Genomic DNA, 21,355 nt, shown 5'->3' on the forward strand with positions numbered 1-21,355 from the left:
CTACAATGTAGCAAAAGCGGGTTATTTTTTGCTGCCGGGAGATATGTTTGTGCTATATTCAGTAACAACAGATCTGGCCATCCAAGATGGCTGATCCGACGGCTGACAACCCCGGAGCTGGGAAATCAGATCCGGGGGACGCCAGCAGTTTCCTACCCCAAATGTGGTAGTTTTATGTAATTTACTCGCCTAGCGCGAACTGTTGTGCTGCATCTCCTGCCCACCTACCACCCCACCCCACCCGCTTCTTCTCCCCCTTTCTGGCAAACCCTAGCTCTACCTCATCGCCGCACCCATGGAGGAGGAAGAGCCGGAGAGCCGCGATTGGGCCGAGATGCCGTCAGATGCGCTCTCGGCAGTGCTCGGGAAGCTCGACGTGGCCGAGCTCCTCACCAGAGCCGTGCTCGTGTGCCGCGCGTGGCGCCGGCTCGTCGACAACGACACCACGCTGTGGCGCCGCGTGGACATGACCCACCACGGAGACCTCCTGGAGACCGAGGAGGCCGAGGCCATGGCGCGCGCCGCCGTCGACCGCGCCGCGGGCACCCTGGAAGCCTTCTGGGCCGACACCTTCGTCACCGACGGCCTCCTCCGCTACATCTCCGAAAGGTCAAAACAGCTTTCGCTTTCCTAATAATACATGTCAAATCTCGTCCATATGATGGCAGCTACTTTCGTTAATTTCAGTTTTGTAGACCGAGAGGGCAGAATTTTTTTATCATACTTAGAATGCACCTCTGTATTCTTAATTCAGAATCAGCTTGCGATGTAGGCTTATTCTTGCTTTGAAAATTGACCTATCTGCGGTTAGATTTGACAACCATTTTGCACTTCTTTCTTTGGTCATGCTATCTGTTTGAACCTCAAATTTTACCTTATAGTGCCTTTTGATGTGAACCATTGATTTGTCGACAAGAAGGGCTGGCATATGGACGGTTATGGGGATTCATCCATGAAAATGAACTGTTATAATAGAACTTTTTAAACTGTATAATTTCGTATGGAAGATTAGGGGTTGGCTATCGAATAGCATGCTGACAGCCTGAGAGTAACCGAATCGGCCCCAGACCAGTATGCAATGTGTGAAGAGCCATTTTTCTGATAATCTAGTTTTAGTACCAAAAAAACTTCTTAGTAACCTAATAAACTTGGATGGAGCAAAACGGGACTCAGCAGTATGATGCTTGGAATGTAGTGCATATCTCTAGTGCTGCACTTTTGTGTGACTCAGTATTCCTTGCAAAATTCTGTCTAGCCGGTAGCTTGGGACAGACAGTGAAGCAACACATAACATGTGTATAGAGTAGCATAGTGAAGGTTTGTCACCCCTGAGGGAATCGGCCTGCTCACAATTATCTCAGCCAAGATAAGGATTTATGAAGCTGGGGGTATCAGTGTGCTATTTGGATAGAATATCGGGACCGGTCCCAAATATATAAGGATCTGTGAGTGTTAACATGGAGACTTTACTTTACAGGGCCTTGAAAATAAAAATCGATTTGTTTCCAGCAAATTTATCTTCGCTGTAAGGTAAAGTCGTATCCTTGAATTATATAAAACAAAACAATCACTTTGACAGTCTGAGTTGCATTGTTAACTAACTGTATATGTTATCAAAAGTTCTTGAGTAGTTTATAAAGTCATAGGGGTCATATTGCATGCGCCCTTCCTTCTGTATTAACTGGTGTGTAAAAGGAACACCTCAAAATAAAGGTGTAGGTTGACTCTTTGCTGCTGTGGTGTCATTGTAATATGTGCTCTTGTCTGCTTGTTATCTCCATAAGGTAGGCAGTTTCACCACAGGATTGACTCATACAGATCTTCGATTGATGCATGATGGAACTTGGAATTTCAGCCAATTCATGTCTTTCGTAGCTGCAGACTTCTCTGTTAATCTTCCGTTAACTATTTCTGGTTCATGCATCTTCCAGTACCTTTCTCATCTTCCACATTTATCTCCTGCATTTTGATTACCCAGAAACTTGGAACCTTGGGCACTGTCACATTATTATCCAGTGTCTTCAGTCCATCAGAATCTTTCCAAAATAACTGATGTACTTAAGGATGGATGTCTTAATATGCCTACACAGTTGTAAAGATAATTAAATTCTGGATTGGCCCACCAGGATTCAAGTCCTCATGGATTTGAATTTGGGTTCATATTTATTATACTGTTGGGGCCTCCTTTATAACATTTCCTTCGTAAAAAATTGCAAGGGGCTGACTTGATGCGCATTTGACGCCCTCCTGTGTTAATCTGCATCATGTAGTACTAAATATGAATCAGTAACGATGCGGTGAATAGATAAATATGTACCCTTCAGTAGCTAATTTTTGTTAGTCTATTGCAACTACTCCCTCCGATTCATATTAGTTGCCACTAGTATGGATGTACTTAGAACTAAAATATATCTAGATACATCTATATTAGTGGCAACTAATATGGATCGGAGTAGTATTATGTTTCCTCTCTGTAAGTAAACCTGTAAGTTGTTCATAACTTTATATTCTCGTGATAATCTGTTCACTTGGTAAGAAAAAGTGCTGCAGAATTGATATGTTCTTTTCGTTGTGTGTTGATGTTTCGATGCATTGAAATAAAGTGATACCGCTCTTATTGTTTGAATTTGCTGGAAATACCGAGTTTGATTTCTGCCAGAAGCATGGTTGTTTTCCTCTTCTCATGGTTTTACCAGATGTGTGATATGTAGAGTTCAGACACAGTACCAAGTCATGTGGTATTCCCCTTAGAATTGCATGTTGAAGTTCATTTGCATCTTACTGCCATTATAGACTTTTTTGGAGATTATCTCTAATGTAACACAAAATGGTTTGCTTTCACATGGTTATTTCAGTCAGTTGCTCTTATTCAAGTGATATTTCTTGTTGCGAGCTTAGAAATCATGTTTTGGTATTTCTTATTGTCAGAGCATTGGCACTGAAGAGCCTTCAACTCATCTTGTGTGATAATGTATCTAATGAAGGGTTGGCAGAGGCAATTAAGGGCTTCCCTCAGCTCGAAGAGCTGGATCTTACATTCTGCTCAGTGTATGGCAACGTGTGCGAGTCAGTTGGCAAAGCCTGCCCACAACTGAAATGCTTTAGGCTGAATGAACGATGGAATATCGTTGAAAGGGGGTTTGCAGCCTATGAGGAGGGCATGGATGATGACACCCAAGCATTGGGGATTGCTAACAGTATGCCTCGTCTCCAAGACCTTCAGTTGATCGGCAGCAACCTGACAAATGATGGACTGATGGCGATCCTTGTCCATTGCCCCCACCTTCAATCCCTTGACATACGCCAGTGCTTCAACCTTCGAATGGATGATGCTATGAAATCAAGGTGCGCTAGAATCACCAATCTTAAGCTTCCTCATGATCCCATCACTGATTTCAAGTACCGAGGTTACATTGCCAGCACAGGGGGTGACTATGGATCTGACTTTGAGGTTGATATGTATGACGATCTGTTGGATGTGGTTACGGATGATGATGATGCAGAGTTTGATGATATGGATGATTTTGATGATGCGGGCTCAGATTCTGCCATGTATGATGATTTATTTGATGTCTGAAGGAGTTGCGACCAGGGCTGGGTTTTCAACTAGACGACGTGAACTCTGAGCTCAAATGATGTGGTGTTTACATGCGTTGGAATTCTCGCAAGTTAGGTTTGAGCACTTTGTTGCAGGAGATTCATTTATGTTTGTCTTCTTTACTGTCATTCTTACAAGAAACTAATGTGTGAGACTGACTTGTTCGACTATCACTTTCTTTCTGCAGTTCTAATTTGTGATGCACTTGTGTCATGTCGTAGAATCCTATTATTGTAAATGAAATAAATATGACATACCTGCTGTGTTGATTTCTTAGTGTCTGCTCCCATCGTGTGTTGAATCGCACTGTAACCTCTGTGCCAGCAAAATCGCAAGCTTGCTGCAATAATGAAGTGATGGTGAAAACTGAGTGATTGCAAGAACTGAGTTCAAGGTGCTTAATCCGCCTATCCTGAGTTCAAATCCTGAACAAAACACGGACTCCTTAGGGCTTGTTTGGTTACTCGAATCCCGGCAGGTTCCCGGCCTTTTCCCGGGGAGATTTTTCCCCTAGTCCGGACGTCGGGAATATAATCCCGGAGTTTTGCTCCTGTTTCAGTCTATTTCCGGTCGGGAATATTTTCTCCGGAAATTTTGGTCCCAACAGCCAAACGAGCCCTTAGGGGTGCTATTCGTGCTGAAAAAGAAAGGAGCGGTCTCATACTTCATCTAACAATTAGTAGCCAAGGGAGGGATCACTCATCCGCCGGTAACGTTTTTTTAATAATGAAGTGATGGCCGTGTACGTCAGGTGTGGATTTAAGAGCATGCATATTGGTGGGATCCACCCATGTGAGCATTGAGCCATCAGTACCTATGCCATGAGATATTGTACATGTGTAGTGTGGAGTCACGCCAGCTAACTCGCAAGCACTCACCGCAAAGATTCCTGCCAAGAGGGAAGACTGCAGCGGGTCCACGCGTGCATGGGAGAACGACGTTTTCCTCTTTGCGAGATTCTACGGACGGATGAGGCCCATCCGACGGCGCAGCTACGACTGATTTTTGGTCCCGGAACAGTCAGCCGACGGCTAGCATGTGCCATATGATTAGCAGCGTATACAACGACCTTATGAAAAATATTGTCGTATAATTGTGAGTTAACACAAGTGGTGATTTTTTAATAGGTTTATTTTGCCACCTCGTGGGAGGAAGGATTAATCCTATGTTGGGATATGCCGTGAGAGAAGTGTATCAAATAGTATTTAAGGCCAAAGGCGATACCATGAAACTCCCCTTCCTTTGTGGTGGATCCGAGCCTTGTAGAGGTCCACCTCATCGTACCCTTCCTCAAAAGCCCTTCTCGCGGGTCCCTTGAGAGCCTCTCCCCTCTAAGCCCTTGTTTGGCACTAGAGTTTTAGTGGGGATTAGTGGAAATAATCCCCACCAAATTTCAAACCACCACTTATTCTAAATGCATGTTTGGTGCTATAGTCGTATGAGCGAGTTTAATCTCCGCTTATCCCCATTTTCCCCCTAAATTTTAGTGTATTTTTATCAATCCCCAATACTCTATCCCTACCTAGTGGATTGGGGATATATTTTTGTGGGGGTTGGGTGACGACAGAGATTTCACCCAATACTCTAGAGTATTATTCCCACTAATACCCACAAGTGCCAAACAAGGCCTAACTGTATTGTAAGTGAGAGTGAGGGTTACATGCCCATGGGAGGGTCTTTTATAGGCTAGGGGTCTTGAAAAAATACTAGAGCTACCTTTGATGGGGATAGACATGAGGGGGGGGGGGGGGGTAGTAAGTTCGATGTTGCTCTACAAGGTCCATGGTGGACTAGGGGAGAAAACTATGGTCTATGGTGGACCAAGCCTTCTCATCCCTTTCCAATGATGGGTTTGATTCTTCTTGGGCCTTCTCATCGGCTTTCTATTTTAAATCTTAATTTTTTGACCATGACAAGTGTCATACATGGACTTGGATTGTTCTAGATTAAATTTGTCAATCTTCCACATAGAATCGTATGGACACCCGTGCAGGAAATATTCATGCCTAAAACACCTACATTTTTGGATTAGGTGTCCAAAATCTCCTCACGCGTGTCACCTACATGTGTATTCCTGCACACACCAACTTAGAGGTTGTTCAAGAAGTACCAGAGCTCGGGCTATGATAACACATGCTTTCTATCCAATAGTATTAGGGGATGTGTGTGTCATGTAATCCCTTCCACCATTCTTCGTTGTGTATATTCCAAGTTTTTCTTAATACAAGATTGCTTCATTTAATTTTATGGTGTAAAAATAGAAGGAAATGGAATCCAAAAATAGGAGGCACTCTTTACCATTGGCATCTTCCCTATAAAAATCACTGCCCACCACCAAGTTAACCCTCAACCTCTCCGCCTCCACCCACCCACGCACGCCACCTCTTACCGTGCTTTATTTCTTCTCCTCCGTTGATCCTCCCATGCCCCCTCCACTGCCATGAATACCCGAATAATACTCTTGCTCACCCCATACTATGTACCTTAGAGCATATATAACACATACCCTTTGATACGCGAACTCGTCGTGCTAGGTTTCTAATTTCTAGGAATTAGCAACCATAGTCATCGTCAATCTATAGGAGACCTCTCATTACTGGTCCCTCTCCTCCACACCGATCTCGATGATAGATGTTGCTAGGAACCAAAGCAAGATTTCAAGGTAGGGTGTCATGTTCCCAATTCAGAAGTGAATTCTAAATGATGTGATTAACATAAAAAGGTCATACATAATCAAATCCAAATTTCCAGTGTTTATCATCTTCATTATTCTATTACTCTTTTGAGTTGTACTCATGGATTATCATGTTAGTTTTCTGATTCCTAGAAATCATACCTACCACCAATCAACCTGGTATTATCAGGCCATCACCATCATACCCGTCATTGGTGTCTCCTCTATGACGACCAAAAGCAGAGCTATGCAAAATAATAACTATATTCGAAGGTATGGCATGCTGTTCTCGATTTCCGTTGAACTCTCCAGGGGTAGTTCACACAATATTTGTTTCCGATCTTGAATTTACGTTGTTAAGTCTTGCCATTATTGTGTTTCTTATTGTGAGTTGTACTCTTTGATTTAGTAGTTCGAATGTTAGTTGGGGACTTAGTGGTAACATTTGTTGTTTTTATGGTCCTTCCAATTATTTCTGTCGGGCATTAGTTATTTTCATTTGTTGGAGCCCAATGGTAAAATAAAAAATGATTTACTTCTTAAAGTTGTTGTGAAGACTTGAACAAAGTGCTTGTCATCCGATGTGTATATTTTCCACAGCTTACATATCGTACAAGGTGGTGTCTCTCAGTTGGCCATATGATTTTTACATTGATAATTATTTCACATAAACATATGCAAGTGCAACCCATTATGCGCTTAATTGCACTTAATTGCAAGAAGACCAGTGGTGATTCCATCTTATAGTATTTGGTGGGTTTATTGTTAGCAAAAATTTGTAAAATCATACAATGACCATTTGGCACACCTTAACTTTAGAAATAGATCATCGGGTAGTACGATGTAATATTTCTTTAATGTGTTTTGGTTCATCTATAATAAGGATGTTATTTTAATACACAATTTTTTTTATTTGGTATGTTTATGAATTCTACAAAGAGGTCCAAATAGATTGTAAAGTTCATGTAGGCCCTTTTTTAATTGAGATATAAGATAATATTTTAGTATTCATTTGAATAACGGAATGAGTAGTGCACTAAAGAAACATTTAATATTCCTAGTTTGTCCTTCTGTTCTCCTATGGAATCAGGGAGTCATATTGTTTCAACAATACAAAGAACAAACATGCAACACTCGGACATCTCACGACACTCGGAAGAAAAGCTCCTCCAGGATAGCTCGTGGCAAGAAATCTTACCACATTGTAGTTACTCTTGATGTTTCAATTAAAACTCGTGGTCCAAGATCGAGCTTAAATGTTATGACTTCTTTAGAACCAAATAAAGCTGCAGCTCCAAGCATTATGTTTCTTAGCACTCTTGTAACTATCGACAAATACAACAAGTAAAATATTATGCATAAATTAAGCTCATTGTCAATCTTGTAAGATGTCAGGATTTCGTTTGAAAAGTGTCTTTGGGTTCTACGTGGAGTTGAATGAAGGGCTTAATCTATAGGTGGACCTGAATACCACTCCACCAGAATTGGTTCAAAACTACCATTCACTTTCATAGTTGCTCTGATCAAAACCGGTGTTTAGCATCCAAAGGAGAATTTAAAATTGGTGATATTCTGGAATATGCTCAACTTAAAGACTTGGTAAAATTGGACACATGAAAGAAGTGGCAATGAAAGAAGATATAGGTTGTGGTGATAAGTCGGCCGTTCGTGGAGGCACTCAACTTACACCTCAATAGAAAATGAAAAGCTGGTGAAACTGGCCGTGGAAGAAAATATAGATTGTGCTGACACGTCGCTGGCTCGGGAAGGGTCTCAACTTACTCCTCAAAGTGATAAACATGAATCCGTGATTGAACCGACGAAAGGAGTGATAGTCGAAGAAGATGGAGGTTGTGATGACAAGCCACCAGATTCTTGTCAATTGGCAACATACTTCAGCCTTGTAGGCTTAACACCATCGTCTTTTGCTTCGGTAACTTAGCCAAACCATTTGCACCACTACTACTATTTTTGTGTTCGATTATGCTACGCCGTTTATTATTAGTTATTGAGAGAGGACTTTCAGAGCAGGCGCTCAGTGCGCACCCGTATCTAGACCGTCTATACTGCATCAAGATCCGTGCTAAGATTTTTTTCTCTTAAACAAACTTCTCATTTTTATACCTCTCACACCACACAATATTTAAACTTGAAATTTTGCAGATCACTTAAACATAGCAACTATCATGTGGGAATAATATTTCAGATTTTTTTTGTCATTAAGTATATGTTTTTCAAGAGTTTATTTTGATTTTTTAAATAATTTGAAATTTGAAATTGTAAAAAAATTCCAAACTATTTCCCCCCATTCTATTTGTTATTATTGAGTGACTTGAAAAAAATCAAATCAAAATATTACATAATTTAAGAGATATAAATAGAAAATGTCAAAAAATGTGCAGGTGCGCAAGTTTTTCCTTATTATTAGGGATTTGCTAGTTCTCAGCTTCGTGCTCAGTCAAGTTCTACACTGTTAGATTTGCTTCGTGATTCGTGCTAGTTGTCAGTTGTAACATGATTTGATGACATCATTTGACTGAGATCGAAGTCGGCCGAGAACTAATCACACTCTTATTATTATTGTCTTATATATGCGCATGGAATTGTTCTCAAATTCCCTTAGAAGTCGTTTGGAAGCCAGGTTTTCATTTCATTTGTAGCATTTTGAAATGAATACATGTATTCATTTCATTTACATTGTAATTCCAGAAATGGGCACTTGTTTGGTTGCCACAGGAATTGTAAATGACAGCAGAATTCAATATTGAATTTGTTTGGTTGCCACAGGAATTGTGAATGACAGCTTTCAGTTTGGAATTGTGATTACACATGGCATCATTTTGCTGGATTTCCTAAATGAAATGATGGCCCAATTCTGTGGCAACCAAACAGCCCACCTATGAAATTTTAAAATGAATTCCAGGATTCCAGGCTCAAATGATGGATACCAAACGACCTCTTATTTTCAACAATTGTAGGTCTTAGCTAAGAAACTGAATCATGTCTTTCTTATTCTGTACCGTCAAGCCATCGTATGGGTGATCCAGCTTGGAGAAAGCAAAGCACATGTCTTTGTCCTGTCCCTCTCTTGAACACTTGCCCATTCTGGCCAAGGCGATGGACGGCGGAAGGCACTGGCAACGAACGGCGGATCGCCCCCTCACGCCCTTTCCACTTTGGCCTCACGCCCCATCGCGTGTTTCCTTCCACTTCTAGCTCTCTCCACCCACCACTCTCCTCGCTACAAAAAAGGGAAAAACCAGCCACCGCCGCAGGGTCATCCAGCCACCGCCGCCGCTGCACAGAATCCCAAACCCTAGAAATTGAGCTGCGCTGACTCGTTTGTGCGGAAAACTGTGTCTCAGTGTGGCATGTCTAGCGCCGGCGGAGGAGGAGGAGATGGGGCCGTGGTCGAGGAGGAGCTGGTGCACATGGAGGACGCGGTGAAGCTGCTGGTGGATCACCTGGTGCGGCCGGTCCTGCCGAGACGCGCCGGCAAGGACGAGCGCCATATGACGCTGGAGAAGCAGCGCGCCGTTGCGCAGCAGGTGAGCACCGGACAATGCTGTAGCCGGTGGCGGCTAACTAGAACGGGCGCTTTTATTCAATCTATGGTGATAGAATTCCTCACGGTTCTGAACGAGGTTCGCGCTGGTATGGGAGGGATGGGGCGAAAATGCTCGCGGCAAAAGCTTAGTTTCCTCGTCATCTTGCTCGTTTGTTGTACTGTATTGTGTCCTCGTTGGTGGCGGGCGTACGTACCGGCCGCCGTTGCTAGATAGTAGTGTGGGTATCGCTCGCCCCGGAGGGGCAGTTGGGCGGAATGACTTCCTTCCCGGAGACGGATAGGCACCTCGCCGGAGGAGTTGCGGGGAATGGGAGCCGTCGGGCGGAGGAGCAAGAAGGCGAAGTGGTGGGCCTTAATGATGTTGGTGGTGGTTTTTTTTTTTTTGGGATGATGTTGGTGGTGGTTGATAGGGGTGGGTTGCCTTACTGGTCCGGTAGTGGGCTAAGTACGCACACGTTGGAGGCCCAATATGATAAGCCCAACTGATAACCATGGCGTCCGTGCGATGCAGAGCACACTGTTGAGTAAGCGATGGAGATGGCGGCGGCGGCGGCGGCCAGCGGCAGGCGCGGCGTGGTCTCATTGCCCGGTCGGCGGTGGCGTGAGCGCGTCGTGTATAGGTATGGTTGGAGGCAGAGCGATGGGCGGCATTACGGGAGCGATGGGCGGCAGCACAGGCAAGCCGCGAGCGCCTCTTAGTAGTTTCTGTACTTCTCTTCTCACCATTCTCAGTGAAAATTGACAGTTCTGCTCTGCTTGTTTGTCTACTTGCAAAATTGGAGGAGCCAGCTCTGTCAATTTATTGTTCGCATAGTACAGTTGTTGCTAGTAGATTGTTGGTTCCAAGGAAATTATCTGCCCACCAAATTTCTCTATGAATTCGGATTGGGATTGCATGAGATTGCTAAATATACGTTTGGTTTGTCCCTGCTAATTACCTGGTCTGTTTGGGTTGCAGCACTTGCCAGGAAGGGCATGCTTACAGTTAGCTTATTTTTCCTGCCAACTGACCATTGTAGTTCCATTAGTTTATTTTCCTTTGCTATCCATGGCAACATCCCTCAGTGTAGCCAGGAAATACTCATCGCCTTTTGTTTATGTGCTGTGTACTGTGTTTTTTTAATTCTGCTCCTGCTTAAATACAATTAAGATGGTGTTCCACAGCTGCTAACACATCACACGGCCGTATGGTTGTTGCAGGTTCACACGGCTGTCATTCTGTACAACTACTACCACAGGAAGATGTGTCCCAGGCTTGCTTTCGCTGATGCCAAGCGGTTTTTCATTTGCGCTTCTCTTTCTGTTGGAGAAGATCTGTTCCCATACTTGTGTATACTCCATGCGCGTGAGAACGATTGTGGACATGATGTCGGCTTATCTGTTACTGATAGAAAAGGAATACAAGCTTGTGAGATTGCTGAACAACTCGATGTGACTAAAGATTATCCAGACATGGAATTGTGGCCAATAGGGAAAGTTGCTGTGCTTCTTCTGGACCAGACGAAGAAAAGATGTTTGATTGAGTATGGTGCTGACACCAAGGGTGTCTGGTCAATCATAGAAAAGGAATATGATGCAGCAGCTGGTATTTCACACAGTACCAACCAGCCAGCAGGCCAGGAATCGACAAATACAACAATCTTTGGTACTTTGGATGGTCCATTTATGCTTCAACAACTGGCAATATCAGAGGTGCAGCGTAGAGCAGGTCAGTTTTATCACTACAGCCTTTAATTTATATATCATATTTGCCATTTTCTTTTTTGAGTTGGTGAGGTTTCCTCGCTTTGATCAAGGTTATTAGTAGTATTGCCAAAAATACTTTTCATGTCATGAAACATACTTGCTAGAACAAGGAGAAGAGCGTGGATCAAAGTTTCTGTTAATATTGTAAATAAAGGTTTACATGGGTTATGTTCCAAATTGTACTAAATTGGAACTGTAGTTGATGTGCATTTGCTTTACAGAAAACAAGAACAAGTGTATGGTCCGAGAATGTATCCCAAAAATGTACCTCTCACTTGCTTTTGATTCATGTAAAACCATTTAGTCTCAGTCAAAATAATAACATCAGCAAAGAAAATTGGTTAATTATTTCTCGTGGCACTATTCTCCTTATTTGTATTGGTTGTGTACAAGCTGCTAATAATGAAACTTGATTTGATTTTATCAACTAGCAGACTGAAATAACTTGGGACACTATAATGGTTAATTCCCTTGTACATGAACAAACAGTAGCTCGTTGCTTGCTAGAGACCGCTATTTATATATTTGTATAAATATGATCGTGTAAAAGTATGGTATATGAACTTGGTTTTGTTTATATTTTGTGCATTTTCTGTTTAATCCACCTATGCATCGTTTGTTGCTCATTATGGTAAACTTATTGTCTTAATAGGTATGGATGGCTCGGACTTGCTTGTTCTCAACGAAGATTTGACATACTCATTGAGTAAAGAAAGGACGGCTACCAAGTTGTTCATTGTGGAATATAAGAAAACCACGAAGGGAAAATTTGTGGAAATATCTCTAGAAGAGTTGATTCGCAGGTTTGTTTTACCTACTTGATAGTTCATGATTGTAGGTTAGAGCCCTTTTGATCAACCATTCCTTAGTTTATTAAATCAGACCATTGTAGGGTAGAGCTTGATTCAAACTGGCACCCTTTAAAATGCGTGGCTTGCTTAGTAACACATTTATTGCATATGTCGGTACAAGTTGGTTTGCTATAACTGTTCCTTTTTTTTGGGTGTGTCTATGTCCCAGTTGACTGAGATTTTCTTAAGTCTCAGAAAAATGCAAGTGCAGTTCAAAGAAAAGTGCAACTCGGTCCAGTTGCACATTTCTGGCAGAAAAGTGCAATTGCACTTTTTTAACAGAAAAGTGCAACTCAAGCACTTTTTTGTAAGTGACTTAGACTGACTGAGACATAGCAAAACCGTTTTTTTTTCTTCTGCCGGTAACACATTCCATGTATATGTGATATTGTTCTGCTCATGTTTATCATGTAAATCATGTTTATTTTCCATTTTCCTCTACAATGAGGATTGTTTGCTCAATGTTGTTTGATTGTTAGCTTTTGCTATATCTTGACAATACCGAGATTTTTCACCTTTCCCTCTTCGGCAGTATGACTGGTCCAGTATTTGTAAATGATCCGTTCCCGAAAACAACATCTGTAGTTGAGTACTATCACATTCTTCCATATAAGGAGATTTTACAAGGACTCCTCCAGAGGTAACATAAGATTTGTTCTCAGCTATTTATGTGTGAAACTAGGACTCCTCCACAGGTAACACAATTCTTCGTAACACTTGACATGTTTCAGGAAATGGACTGTTATCCCCCAACATGGATTGAACTCTGTGATTGATGAAAAATTGGAAGAGCAAGGCGAGAATAGCATGTCGAAGATGAAAAAACAGACTGCAAAAGTGTCAACTCCAAAGCAAAACAAACGAGCAATAAAAGCAACTGGTGCCAATAGCAACCAGAACTCCAGCATCAGCAACCAAAAGAAAAGTTGCAAAAGAAAAGCTGAAGCCTCCAGGGCTACAGCAGCAGAGGGTCCAGATGGTGAGAGCCCCATAACAGAAAATGAATCACTTATTGTTCCTGATGTCAAAACTTCAGGATTCGTGACTAAGTCAATAAATACAAAAGCAACAACAGTAGTAAGTGGAGGACCTGTATTCCTACAGTCCGGTGAGTATTCTAACCATATTTAGATATTACTGATACATTGTTCATTATTAGTCTTCTAATACAATCAACTTCAGGTGGTCAAGTGGACAAGAACAAAACTCAGAATGACAACATGCACCAAGATGTCTCTCCTCCAATGGTAAGCTAAATTACAGCTTGTAAGTATTGAAAAAACTACAATAATAGCACCCATTACGAACAACTCTGAAATGGTTATAGAAGTAAATTTTCAAATATGGTGACCTGGTAATAATTATAAATTTATGGTTCCATCCTTGTCCATACAAATGTTGTTGTGGTGTTTTTTGTGCTTTATTCTGTTTGTTTCTGTTTTCCTACACACTCTATTATCTTTACTATTAAATGGGAGTTGGTCGTTTGACACTCAACGCACTTTGATGGTCGTCATTAAAACAATCCGGACCCTCTAATATCTCTCGGCCAAACTTCACCGTCCGATCTACGAGCAAATCCCACGAACCATAATCATAGCTGAATTGCCGCCGCAGCTCACCACCAAAATAGTTTTTTTCCTCCTATCTCTCAGCGTCGCAGGTATTCTCTCGTTAGCTCGCCTAGGTTTCCTGCTGAAAATGAATCGCCGCCGCCTCCGTACCCAGCGCCGTCCCCGAGACACTGCCACTGCACCACCCGTGCCTCCCGCCCGCCTGGAAATCACGCTGAGAAGGGATATGTCGTCAAGCAGGGACATGTCGAGCGGGTTGAGTTCTTCACACGCCGCCCCTACCGGCCATGTAGATGGCGGGGTGGATCTTTGACGAGGGGAGGAGCATCTGCGGCCAAATCGTCCTTCCCCAAGCACGACTAAATCGCGCGCCGCCCCCTGCCCGAGATCCCTATCTCGTACAACCGTTCTCGCGTACCGCCCGGTTTCCCCCGGACATCCCCACGCGCCTCCACGTCCGTCCATGCTCGTGACTACAACCTCCACGGGGATCTCCTCCGAGCGCTGCCCCGACATGGCTACTCCGGATAATAATCCGCACGGCCCCGTCGGCCTGACCTACTGCCCAGGGATGGTCCTCACGCACAGATTGGGCCATTTGCTGTCGGACTACCTTTCTCCAGGTCTGTGGTCGCTGTGGTTGAGGTCTATTGTCGTCCAGTCCATGCTACAGCACTACATGTCCATCCATCCTGGTGTGCTCTTCAAACTTCTATAGAGATTTTTGCTGATATGTGAGATTTTTTGAAGATTTGGTACAAATTATGCTGAATATTTTTAGTATGGTTGTGCAGTACACTAAGTATAGCTTACTAAACGGCGCTGCACTAATCAAATCTTCTGTCATATATGCTTTTCTATTGATCTTTGATCTTTGTATTCAGGAGGATGTGAATAGTTCAAGGGCCTGAACTGACTGCTCAAGGTGAAGCAGCAGCATCATCATTTGGCACAAACACACTCTTGATTGAGAAGTATATTACTCAATCAAGGCACATAGAAGTCCAGGTAACATTGTGATATCAGTCCTTCAACAATGCTTCTCTCAATCTGCATAGTTCCTCCGTTGTTTAATGTGGCACTACTTCAATCTGTGAATGTATTTGATGTCAAACATGGAAATGTTATTCACCTTTACGAGAAAGACTGCAGTTTAGCAAAAATCATTAGAAAAATATCAAGGAAGCACTGACTGAAGGCTTTCTTAACTGTCAATTTCTTGGATATTTTCTCCGAACGAAATAACATTTTACACTGCAGCCAAATATGTCGACAGAGCTTTCGAATCATATTGGTGAATCTTGACAGACAGCTCATTGGCAAGACTCCCATGGTGTATCTCCGCAAGGTTATCAAGGGTTGTGTTGCTAACATTGCCGCCAAGCTCGAGACAGTGGAGCCCTGCTGCAGAGTCAAGGATAGGTTGCACCAACCAGAGTCTTCCTCCTCTTTTTCCAATAATTTCATTTCCTTCCATTGACGTACCTGCCGACCAACTAACGTGTGCCCTAGATGTCTTTGTTTCAGGATAGGAATCCGCATGATATTTTACACCGAAGAGAAGGGCTTGATAACACTCAGAAAGGTGATTTACCGCATCTTCTCTTTGTTAGTCTACATAAACAATCATATGCTCAGAGTGTTCAGAGTACACTGTATATATAATTATTAAGAGGGGGAGCATATACTGTAACACTATTAATTTGTGCTCCCTTCTCTGAAAATTTTGGTGCAAGCGGCGAGCGGAAACACAGGCATCAGTCTCTCTTTCATCGCCACCTCCAGGGGATACAAGTTGATACTGACAATGCCAACGCCCATGAACATGGAGAAAAGATTTCTGCCCAAAGCTTTCGGCGTCAAACTCGTCCTTACAGATGCAGAACTTCCGAACAAGACGCTTAAGTCTGGCATGCTCGAGCAGTTTAACAACCCTGTTAACCCAACCATAACAAGGACATGCTACTGCATGTGTTGAGGCACTCAAGTTGTGTCTAGCCTGTTTTGCCCAATTTTCGCTCAGGTAGAAATCTGGGGGGATTCGAAATGGATGGTAGACATATTCATTGGTGGAATCTGGACAGGTGGGACAATATCTGGTGTTGGTCGTTTCCTCAAGGAAATATCCTAATATCAATGTTTCTTCAAATTCCGCCCATACTAACCTTCTCTGTTATGTGTGCCACATATATGTTCCTGATACAGTTTTCTTGTTTTCTAGGTTCTCTGGCAGTAAACCTGGTATGCTTTCTGTCAAACTTCCTTTGATCTTTTCAATCATATAGTCTTTGCCTTACACGATTGTTATCCCACCTGTGCAGGTCCACATAAGATCGAGTGCATTGGAGTGAGATTTGTTCCTAGGAATTTGGACGTGATGTTCTCAGTGAAGTAATAGAGGTAGCTTATTTCAGTCTTAATAACATTTCTTGTACATGACGCCAGGGTGTAGGAGATCACCACATATTGCCTTGTCTGAGATGCCATGGTGTAGGAGATAGTATGATAATGATGTATATCATAACCAACTCAAGCTAGAATATGGTGTGTTGTTTCTAAAAAAAAAATATTGTGTGCTGCTTTCCTATTTTGGTCCCTTCCATGGCTGAATTATAAGGTACAAAGAATAAAATTTGCTTCTATTTTTTCTTATGGGAATACACCTGATTAGTTTGTATGTCTTTCTAAATAAGGGAAATACTTTTTTACTTACAGATATGGGTGTGGGTGATTCTGTCATTGTCTGTTTTGCTTTGAGATTCGGATAAAAGGAGGAGAGAGAAACGAATATTTCCATCTACCAAGGCGATCGGGAATCTCGAGTAATAAATCGTGGTCAAGAACACACCCACACCCATGCGTGTGTGTACAAAATCCACTCTCAGTAAATAAACTACTAACAAATTGTTGTCTATAATCCACTCTCAGTATAATTTTTTGATTAAGATATGTATCTTAGGAACAACAAATTGTCTATAATCTATTTTTCACCAATGAAGTAGAACTTTTTTGTGTTCTCTTCTTGTGTCTCTATAATAATGATAGAAAAATGAAAACTATTCGAATTGCAAGCAGGAAGTGGCCGGACAATATGTTTTTGCTCTTTTTTGTTTGGTGAATTTGGAGAAATGTTTTGCAATTTCACATAGATGTTGTTGTCTGAAAAGATTCGGTGAACTCGGGTACATCAGGTTGGATCAATTTTGTGGTACTTTTTAAGTACATCAGGTTGGATCAAGTTTGTGGTACTTTTTATGTACATCAGGTTGGATCAAGTTTGTGCCTTTGTGGTACTTTTACGTGCATGAGGTTGGATCAAGTTTGTGGCACTTTTTACCTGATCTGACGCAATATCAGTGTACCTCTCTTCAGAAACAATTTATCATCAACTCGGCCTTCTCAAATTAGACACAAGATTTAGAAATATAACTAGAAGGGTATTTGCTATTAGTTGCATACATGTTTTTTTTTGTGGATGGAGATGATGGATAATAAAAGAGCATTCGTTTTTTTAGGTTTGGGATTAATTTATACCTTGCATACAATTTGTTGACAGCAACTTGATGTTTGCATGTTATAGGTCTACTAGGTGATTGTGAAAATTACCCATTTATTGTTAGAAAAAATACCAAGCTTCAGGTGACAGAATTTCTAAGTGGTTAGAGACCCAATCATTTTTTTCCGTATACATACAATTCCCACTTTATTGGTTTGTCCCATGTTGCATCTTATGTTACGTGACATATCTGCAAAGTTAATACGTCGACATGTGGATGGTTCTTGGTAGACTGGACTTCACTTTCATATAACCTGAACTTCCGGATTCGGTTGGAATATTTGTAATATCTATAAGTATTCAGTTAGAATATTTGTAATGGATGTGAATCAAAATAGTACATATTTGTAAACTAAGTGTATATTTGGTCTAATGATAGCTTGGACCAATTAAGTGTTCAGCTCGAATATTTGTATGCATGCGGGTCTCCAACCGATATTTTTACAACATTATGATGTCTCCTATCTTACTATGCAAATGATTAGCTACAGATTTTTGTGTGTAAGCAATTGCTAAATGGGTTTATTCAGTTTCGTGGTCACTATTCTGTGACTTGCAGTATAGCGGTATAGACTAATAGCAATGTTTTGATCTCATTAAGGTACACACCATACATTGTATCTTCTGCTACAAATAAAGTTATGTGATACATATTCAAAAGTATAGTTTAAACCAGGAAACACTGTGGCAAATGGGGAAACTAAATCTTGTGATTGCAGCATTATTGGCTATCTCCGTTTTCCTGTTGGTCATGGATAGGAGTTGTTATATTGGCATTTGCATAGTCTGGCAAAGAAGTAATCTATTTTGTATTCTATCTTTAATGATAGAGAGATGTTTCCTTATGTAGAGAAAAAGAGGACAATAATAATATAACATGTAGTCTTGCATGATCTTATGGATGTTTCAAATATATCTTTTCGCATATCTTGCAAATTATAGGAACACTCACGTGCATTCTCTTTAAAAGAAACCGTAGCAACGCACGGGCATTCAACTAGTTATAAGTAACATGGAGTTGGGGCATCTGTCATGTTGCGACGTGAATGTTTGTTAGGGATTAGGGTGAGGGAAGGAAGCTGACCCAATCCAATCCTACCAAATAAACAATAATATCCCATTACTTAAGATCATCTTACTAGTTAAGGATATCCTTAATATAAGGAAAAGATCAATGTGTTTTGATTAATCCTACTGTTAGGGGCTAGTCATCTCAATATAAAGAGAGGAGCCACACTGTCCATGTTTAGTCAACGAAATAAGTATTTATCCTTTTCATAGGTTAGTTTCTATCTCAAGCCTTGTGTCATCTGACTCATTTATGCTATGATCTAGCGACCAAATATCTGCCGTAAGTTTGGCAAGTCTTGGCTTGTTGTGTACGATGAGTGTGCTAAGTTTTAGTTTGATTCATTTAGTCTGCTTTAAATTAAATAATTAACTGTTGTATCAGGTACCATGTGCTGATCCTGTAATCGAGAACAGTGCTTTGGAACCCCAAAATATGGAAATGACAGAAAATTCAGGTTGCGATAAACCACCCAAGACAACTTGTTTTTCTTATTATTGGTCATCTAAGTTCTTAACCTATGTGTTCCCAATTTTATTGAAGGTTGCATCACAGAGAACAATAATGATCAGATGTATGATTTATTACGATTAATTCGGAAAATACGGGATGAAATTGTATGTTATATCTCTCTTATTTTTGACAAAATGATACGCATATTCCCTATAATTTTTGTCTAGTTGAGAAGCTGATGTGAAGTCATCCTGTTCTCTATTTGTTCCAGCTTCACAAGGAATGCATACTTCAAGAACGCAGTATTCAATGTGATATGGACATTCAGACAATCTTGAATGGTATTATTTGGCTAGGAGCCATACATTTCCGAAATTTCTGTGCTAAGTTGTGGTGTGGCACACTTTTCATTGTGGACAAATTATCCACTAATCTTGGCGACGAACAAATCGTCCAGCGGAAGTGTTGCAAAATTTGGCAAGAAGGTGTTTCTATATCAGTTCCACATTTCCAGTACTCTCATCATGTTCAAACCTTATGCAGAAGGGAAGATGACACCAAAAGTGCTCTCAACAGGAGACAAATATAAGGGAACTTGCTCAAATATGATGGATGCTGCCAATTCATCTGGCTCTGGAGATGGCGGTCTAACCATGAGTACAAAGAGGAAGACACTGAAGGAGGCTCTCCACATACGCAATAAATGCCAGGTGAGAAACTCGAGCAGAACTGCTGTACTCACTCTGTCTCAAAAAAATCTGCTCAAATTTTTCTAGATACGGATGTATCTACACACTAAAAACATGTCTAGATACAACCGTATGTAGACAAACTTGAGCAGCTTTTTTTTTAGATGGAGGGAGTATTATAATTTTTATATGCCAGGTGTAATTTTGACACTTGTCAATGCAGGAGCTTGACGAGATCTGCAATGTGTGCGAGTGGGTACTCCCAAGATACACAATACATCCTTCAGTGGCAGATGGTATATATAAATATTTACTTTATCTCATTATTATTTTGCATGAACAAGCATTGGGTCCTTGGACCATATAAGCATAAGAATTAAGAATATCATACAAGTAGGTCTTGTGCCACGCACTTTCTGATTATTGTTTATTGAGTTCGGTCCCTACAGTTCCCTGTAAGTTTTGTGCATTGAAATGACAACATAAGTAGTGTATAACACTAACCATGTTTGAGCCAAAAGAGTTTTCAATGTGTCAGATCAATACACCACATCTTTGTTTACCACGGTAGGTTTGTTTAACATCAGGGTTAAGTCAATGGTTACTAAAGACATGTATACACCTTGTAGGCTTTATTATAAGATCACCTCTAGCCATAGAATTGCAATCACTTGTGAAGAACTGATTAGGTCTCCACCTAGCAAGAACCAGTAACTTCCATTTGATTGACTATCATGTCTCTCTTTCAGAGCTCTCACACATTGTTTCAAACACTTTTTTACTTCATTTTCCTATTTTTCCAGGAATGTTCTGCGCCAGTGTACATCTTACATGCCCTGATTTTGACATGAGCATCGCTGGCGATCCTTCTCTGACCCCACGTGAGGCAAGGTGCTCAGCAGCTGTGAATATGATGGTGGAGCTTCACAAGAAGGCAAAGCATGATACCTGATGTTAAGCTGCCTAGTTGGGAGAGCAGGCGGCTAGAACCCATAGTAGTCATTACAACTATGAACCAAACTCAATGAGAAACGATTGCTATTTACCTTCCAGAAGTTGAATCCTCCTGTCGTTGTTTGTGCGTTTTTTTTTATTAAGGTCGTGATAAATGCAGAATGTTGTTTTTGATTTCATGACGCAGCAGCTGCGGTGTCAATTTTATGATGGTGATGAACACAGATTATCAACAAGTACATACGCTTTTTCTAGTCGCTGATAGTGTTTGTGTAGTATTCAGCTGGTCTTTTCATTGCCTAAGTTTTAATATTTTATCTAAAGGGTCAGTAGATATTTGCTGGTAGCAAATATTGTGAAGCCAGAACAGCTGCTGCTCTCTTCGGACATGGAGGCTCCATTCTTTCAGGTACTCAATTATCTAGTTCGAGTCTGCAACAGCTCTACACGTGAGTGATTTCAAGTCTTCAGCCAAAGCAACAGATGAAATCTTGAAGGTAAAATATAGCTAGCACACTCAAATCCTTTTATTCTTGAACCATAGAAAACAAAATAATCACTTTGACGGTCTGAGCTGCATTCTTTACTAACCATGTTATTGAAAGTTCTTGAGTGGTTGATAA

At 41.3% G+C, this 21,355-nt stretch overlaps 2 protein-coding genes across 5 annotated transcripts; both read left to right on the forward strand.

Moving 5' to 3' along the window:
- The first annotated feature begins 206 nt into the window (after positions 1–206).
- On the forward strand, positions 207–3,874 carry LOC127302410 (F-box protein SKIP19). The gene is made up of 2 exons (XM_051332859.2): positions 207–609; positions 2,929–3,874. Exons 1-2 carry the CDS (start codon positions 296–298, stop codon positions 3,575–3,577), a joined length of 963 nt encoding a protein of 320 aa, XP_051188819.1. The 5' UTR covers positions 207–295; the 3' UTR covers positions 3,578–3,874.
- A 5,676-nt stretch (positions 3,875–9,550) lies between these two features.
- LOC127302411 (uncharacterized) lies at positions 9,551–20,986 on the forward strand. 4 transcript variants are annotated; one of them, XM_051332860.2, is made up of 12 exons: positions 9,552–9,820; positions 11,041–11,548; positions 12,239–12,389; positions 12,970–13,077; positions 13,169–13,545; positions 13,620–13,684; positions 19,021–19,093; positions 19,180–19,253; positions 19,361–19,430; positions 19,633–19,799; positions 20,002–20,074; positions 20,582–20,986. In XM_051332860.2, exons 1-12 carry the CDS (start codon positions 9,644–9,646, stop codon positions 20,728–20,730), a joined length of 1,992 nt encoding a protein of 663 aa, XP_051188820.1. In that variant the 5' UTR covers positions 9,552–9,643; the 3' UTR covers positions 20,731–20,986. The 4 variants fall into 4 exon arrangements, with proteins under 4 accessions (XP_051188822.1, XP_051188820.1, XP_051188823.1 ...); XM_051332863.2 differs by lacking the exon at positions 9,552–9,820 and adding an exon at positions 10,380–10,517; XM_051332864.1 differs by lacking the exon at positions 9,552–9,820 and adding an exon at positions 10,380–10,460.
- Positions 20,987–21,355: the final 369 nt, after the last annotated feature.

The sequence above is a fragment of the Lolium perenne genome, chromosome 5, assembly GCF_019359855.2.
Source record: "Lolium perenne isolate Kyuss_39 chromosome 5, Kyuss_2.0, whole genome shotgun sequence".
Classification (NCBI taxonomy): Eukaryota; Viridiplantae; Streptophyta; class Magnoliopsida; order Poales; family Poaceae; genus Lolium; species Lolium perenne.

Coding starts and splice junctions, on each gene's coding strand:
- LOC127302411 (XM_051332860.2), top strand. CDS start 9,644: ATGTCTAGCGCCGGCGGAGGAGGAGGAGATGGGGCCGTGGTCGAGGAG. Junction 13,685..19,020: donor AAGATGTCTCTCCTCCAATG/GTAAGCTAAATT, acceptor CTGTTGTATCAG/GTACCATGTGCTGATCCTGT. Junction 19,094..19,179: donor GGAAATGACAGAAAATTCAG/GTTGCGATAAAC, acceptor ATTTTATTGAAG/GTTGCATCACAGAGAACAAT.
- LOC127302410 (XM_051332859.2), top strand. CDS start 296: ATGGAGGAGGAAGAGCCGGAGAGCCGCGATTGGGCCGAGATGCCGTCA. Junction 610..2,928: donor CTCCGCTACATCTCCGAAAG/GTCAAAACAGCT, acceptor TCTTATTGTCAG/AGCATTGGCACTGAAGAGCC.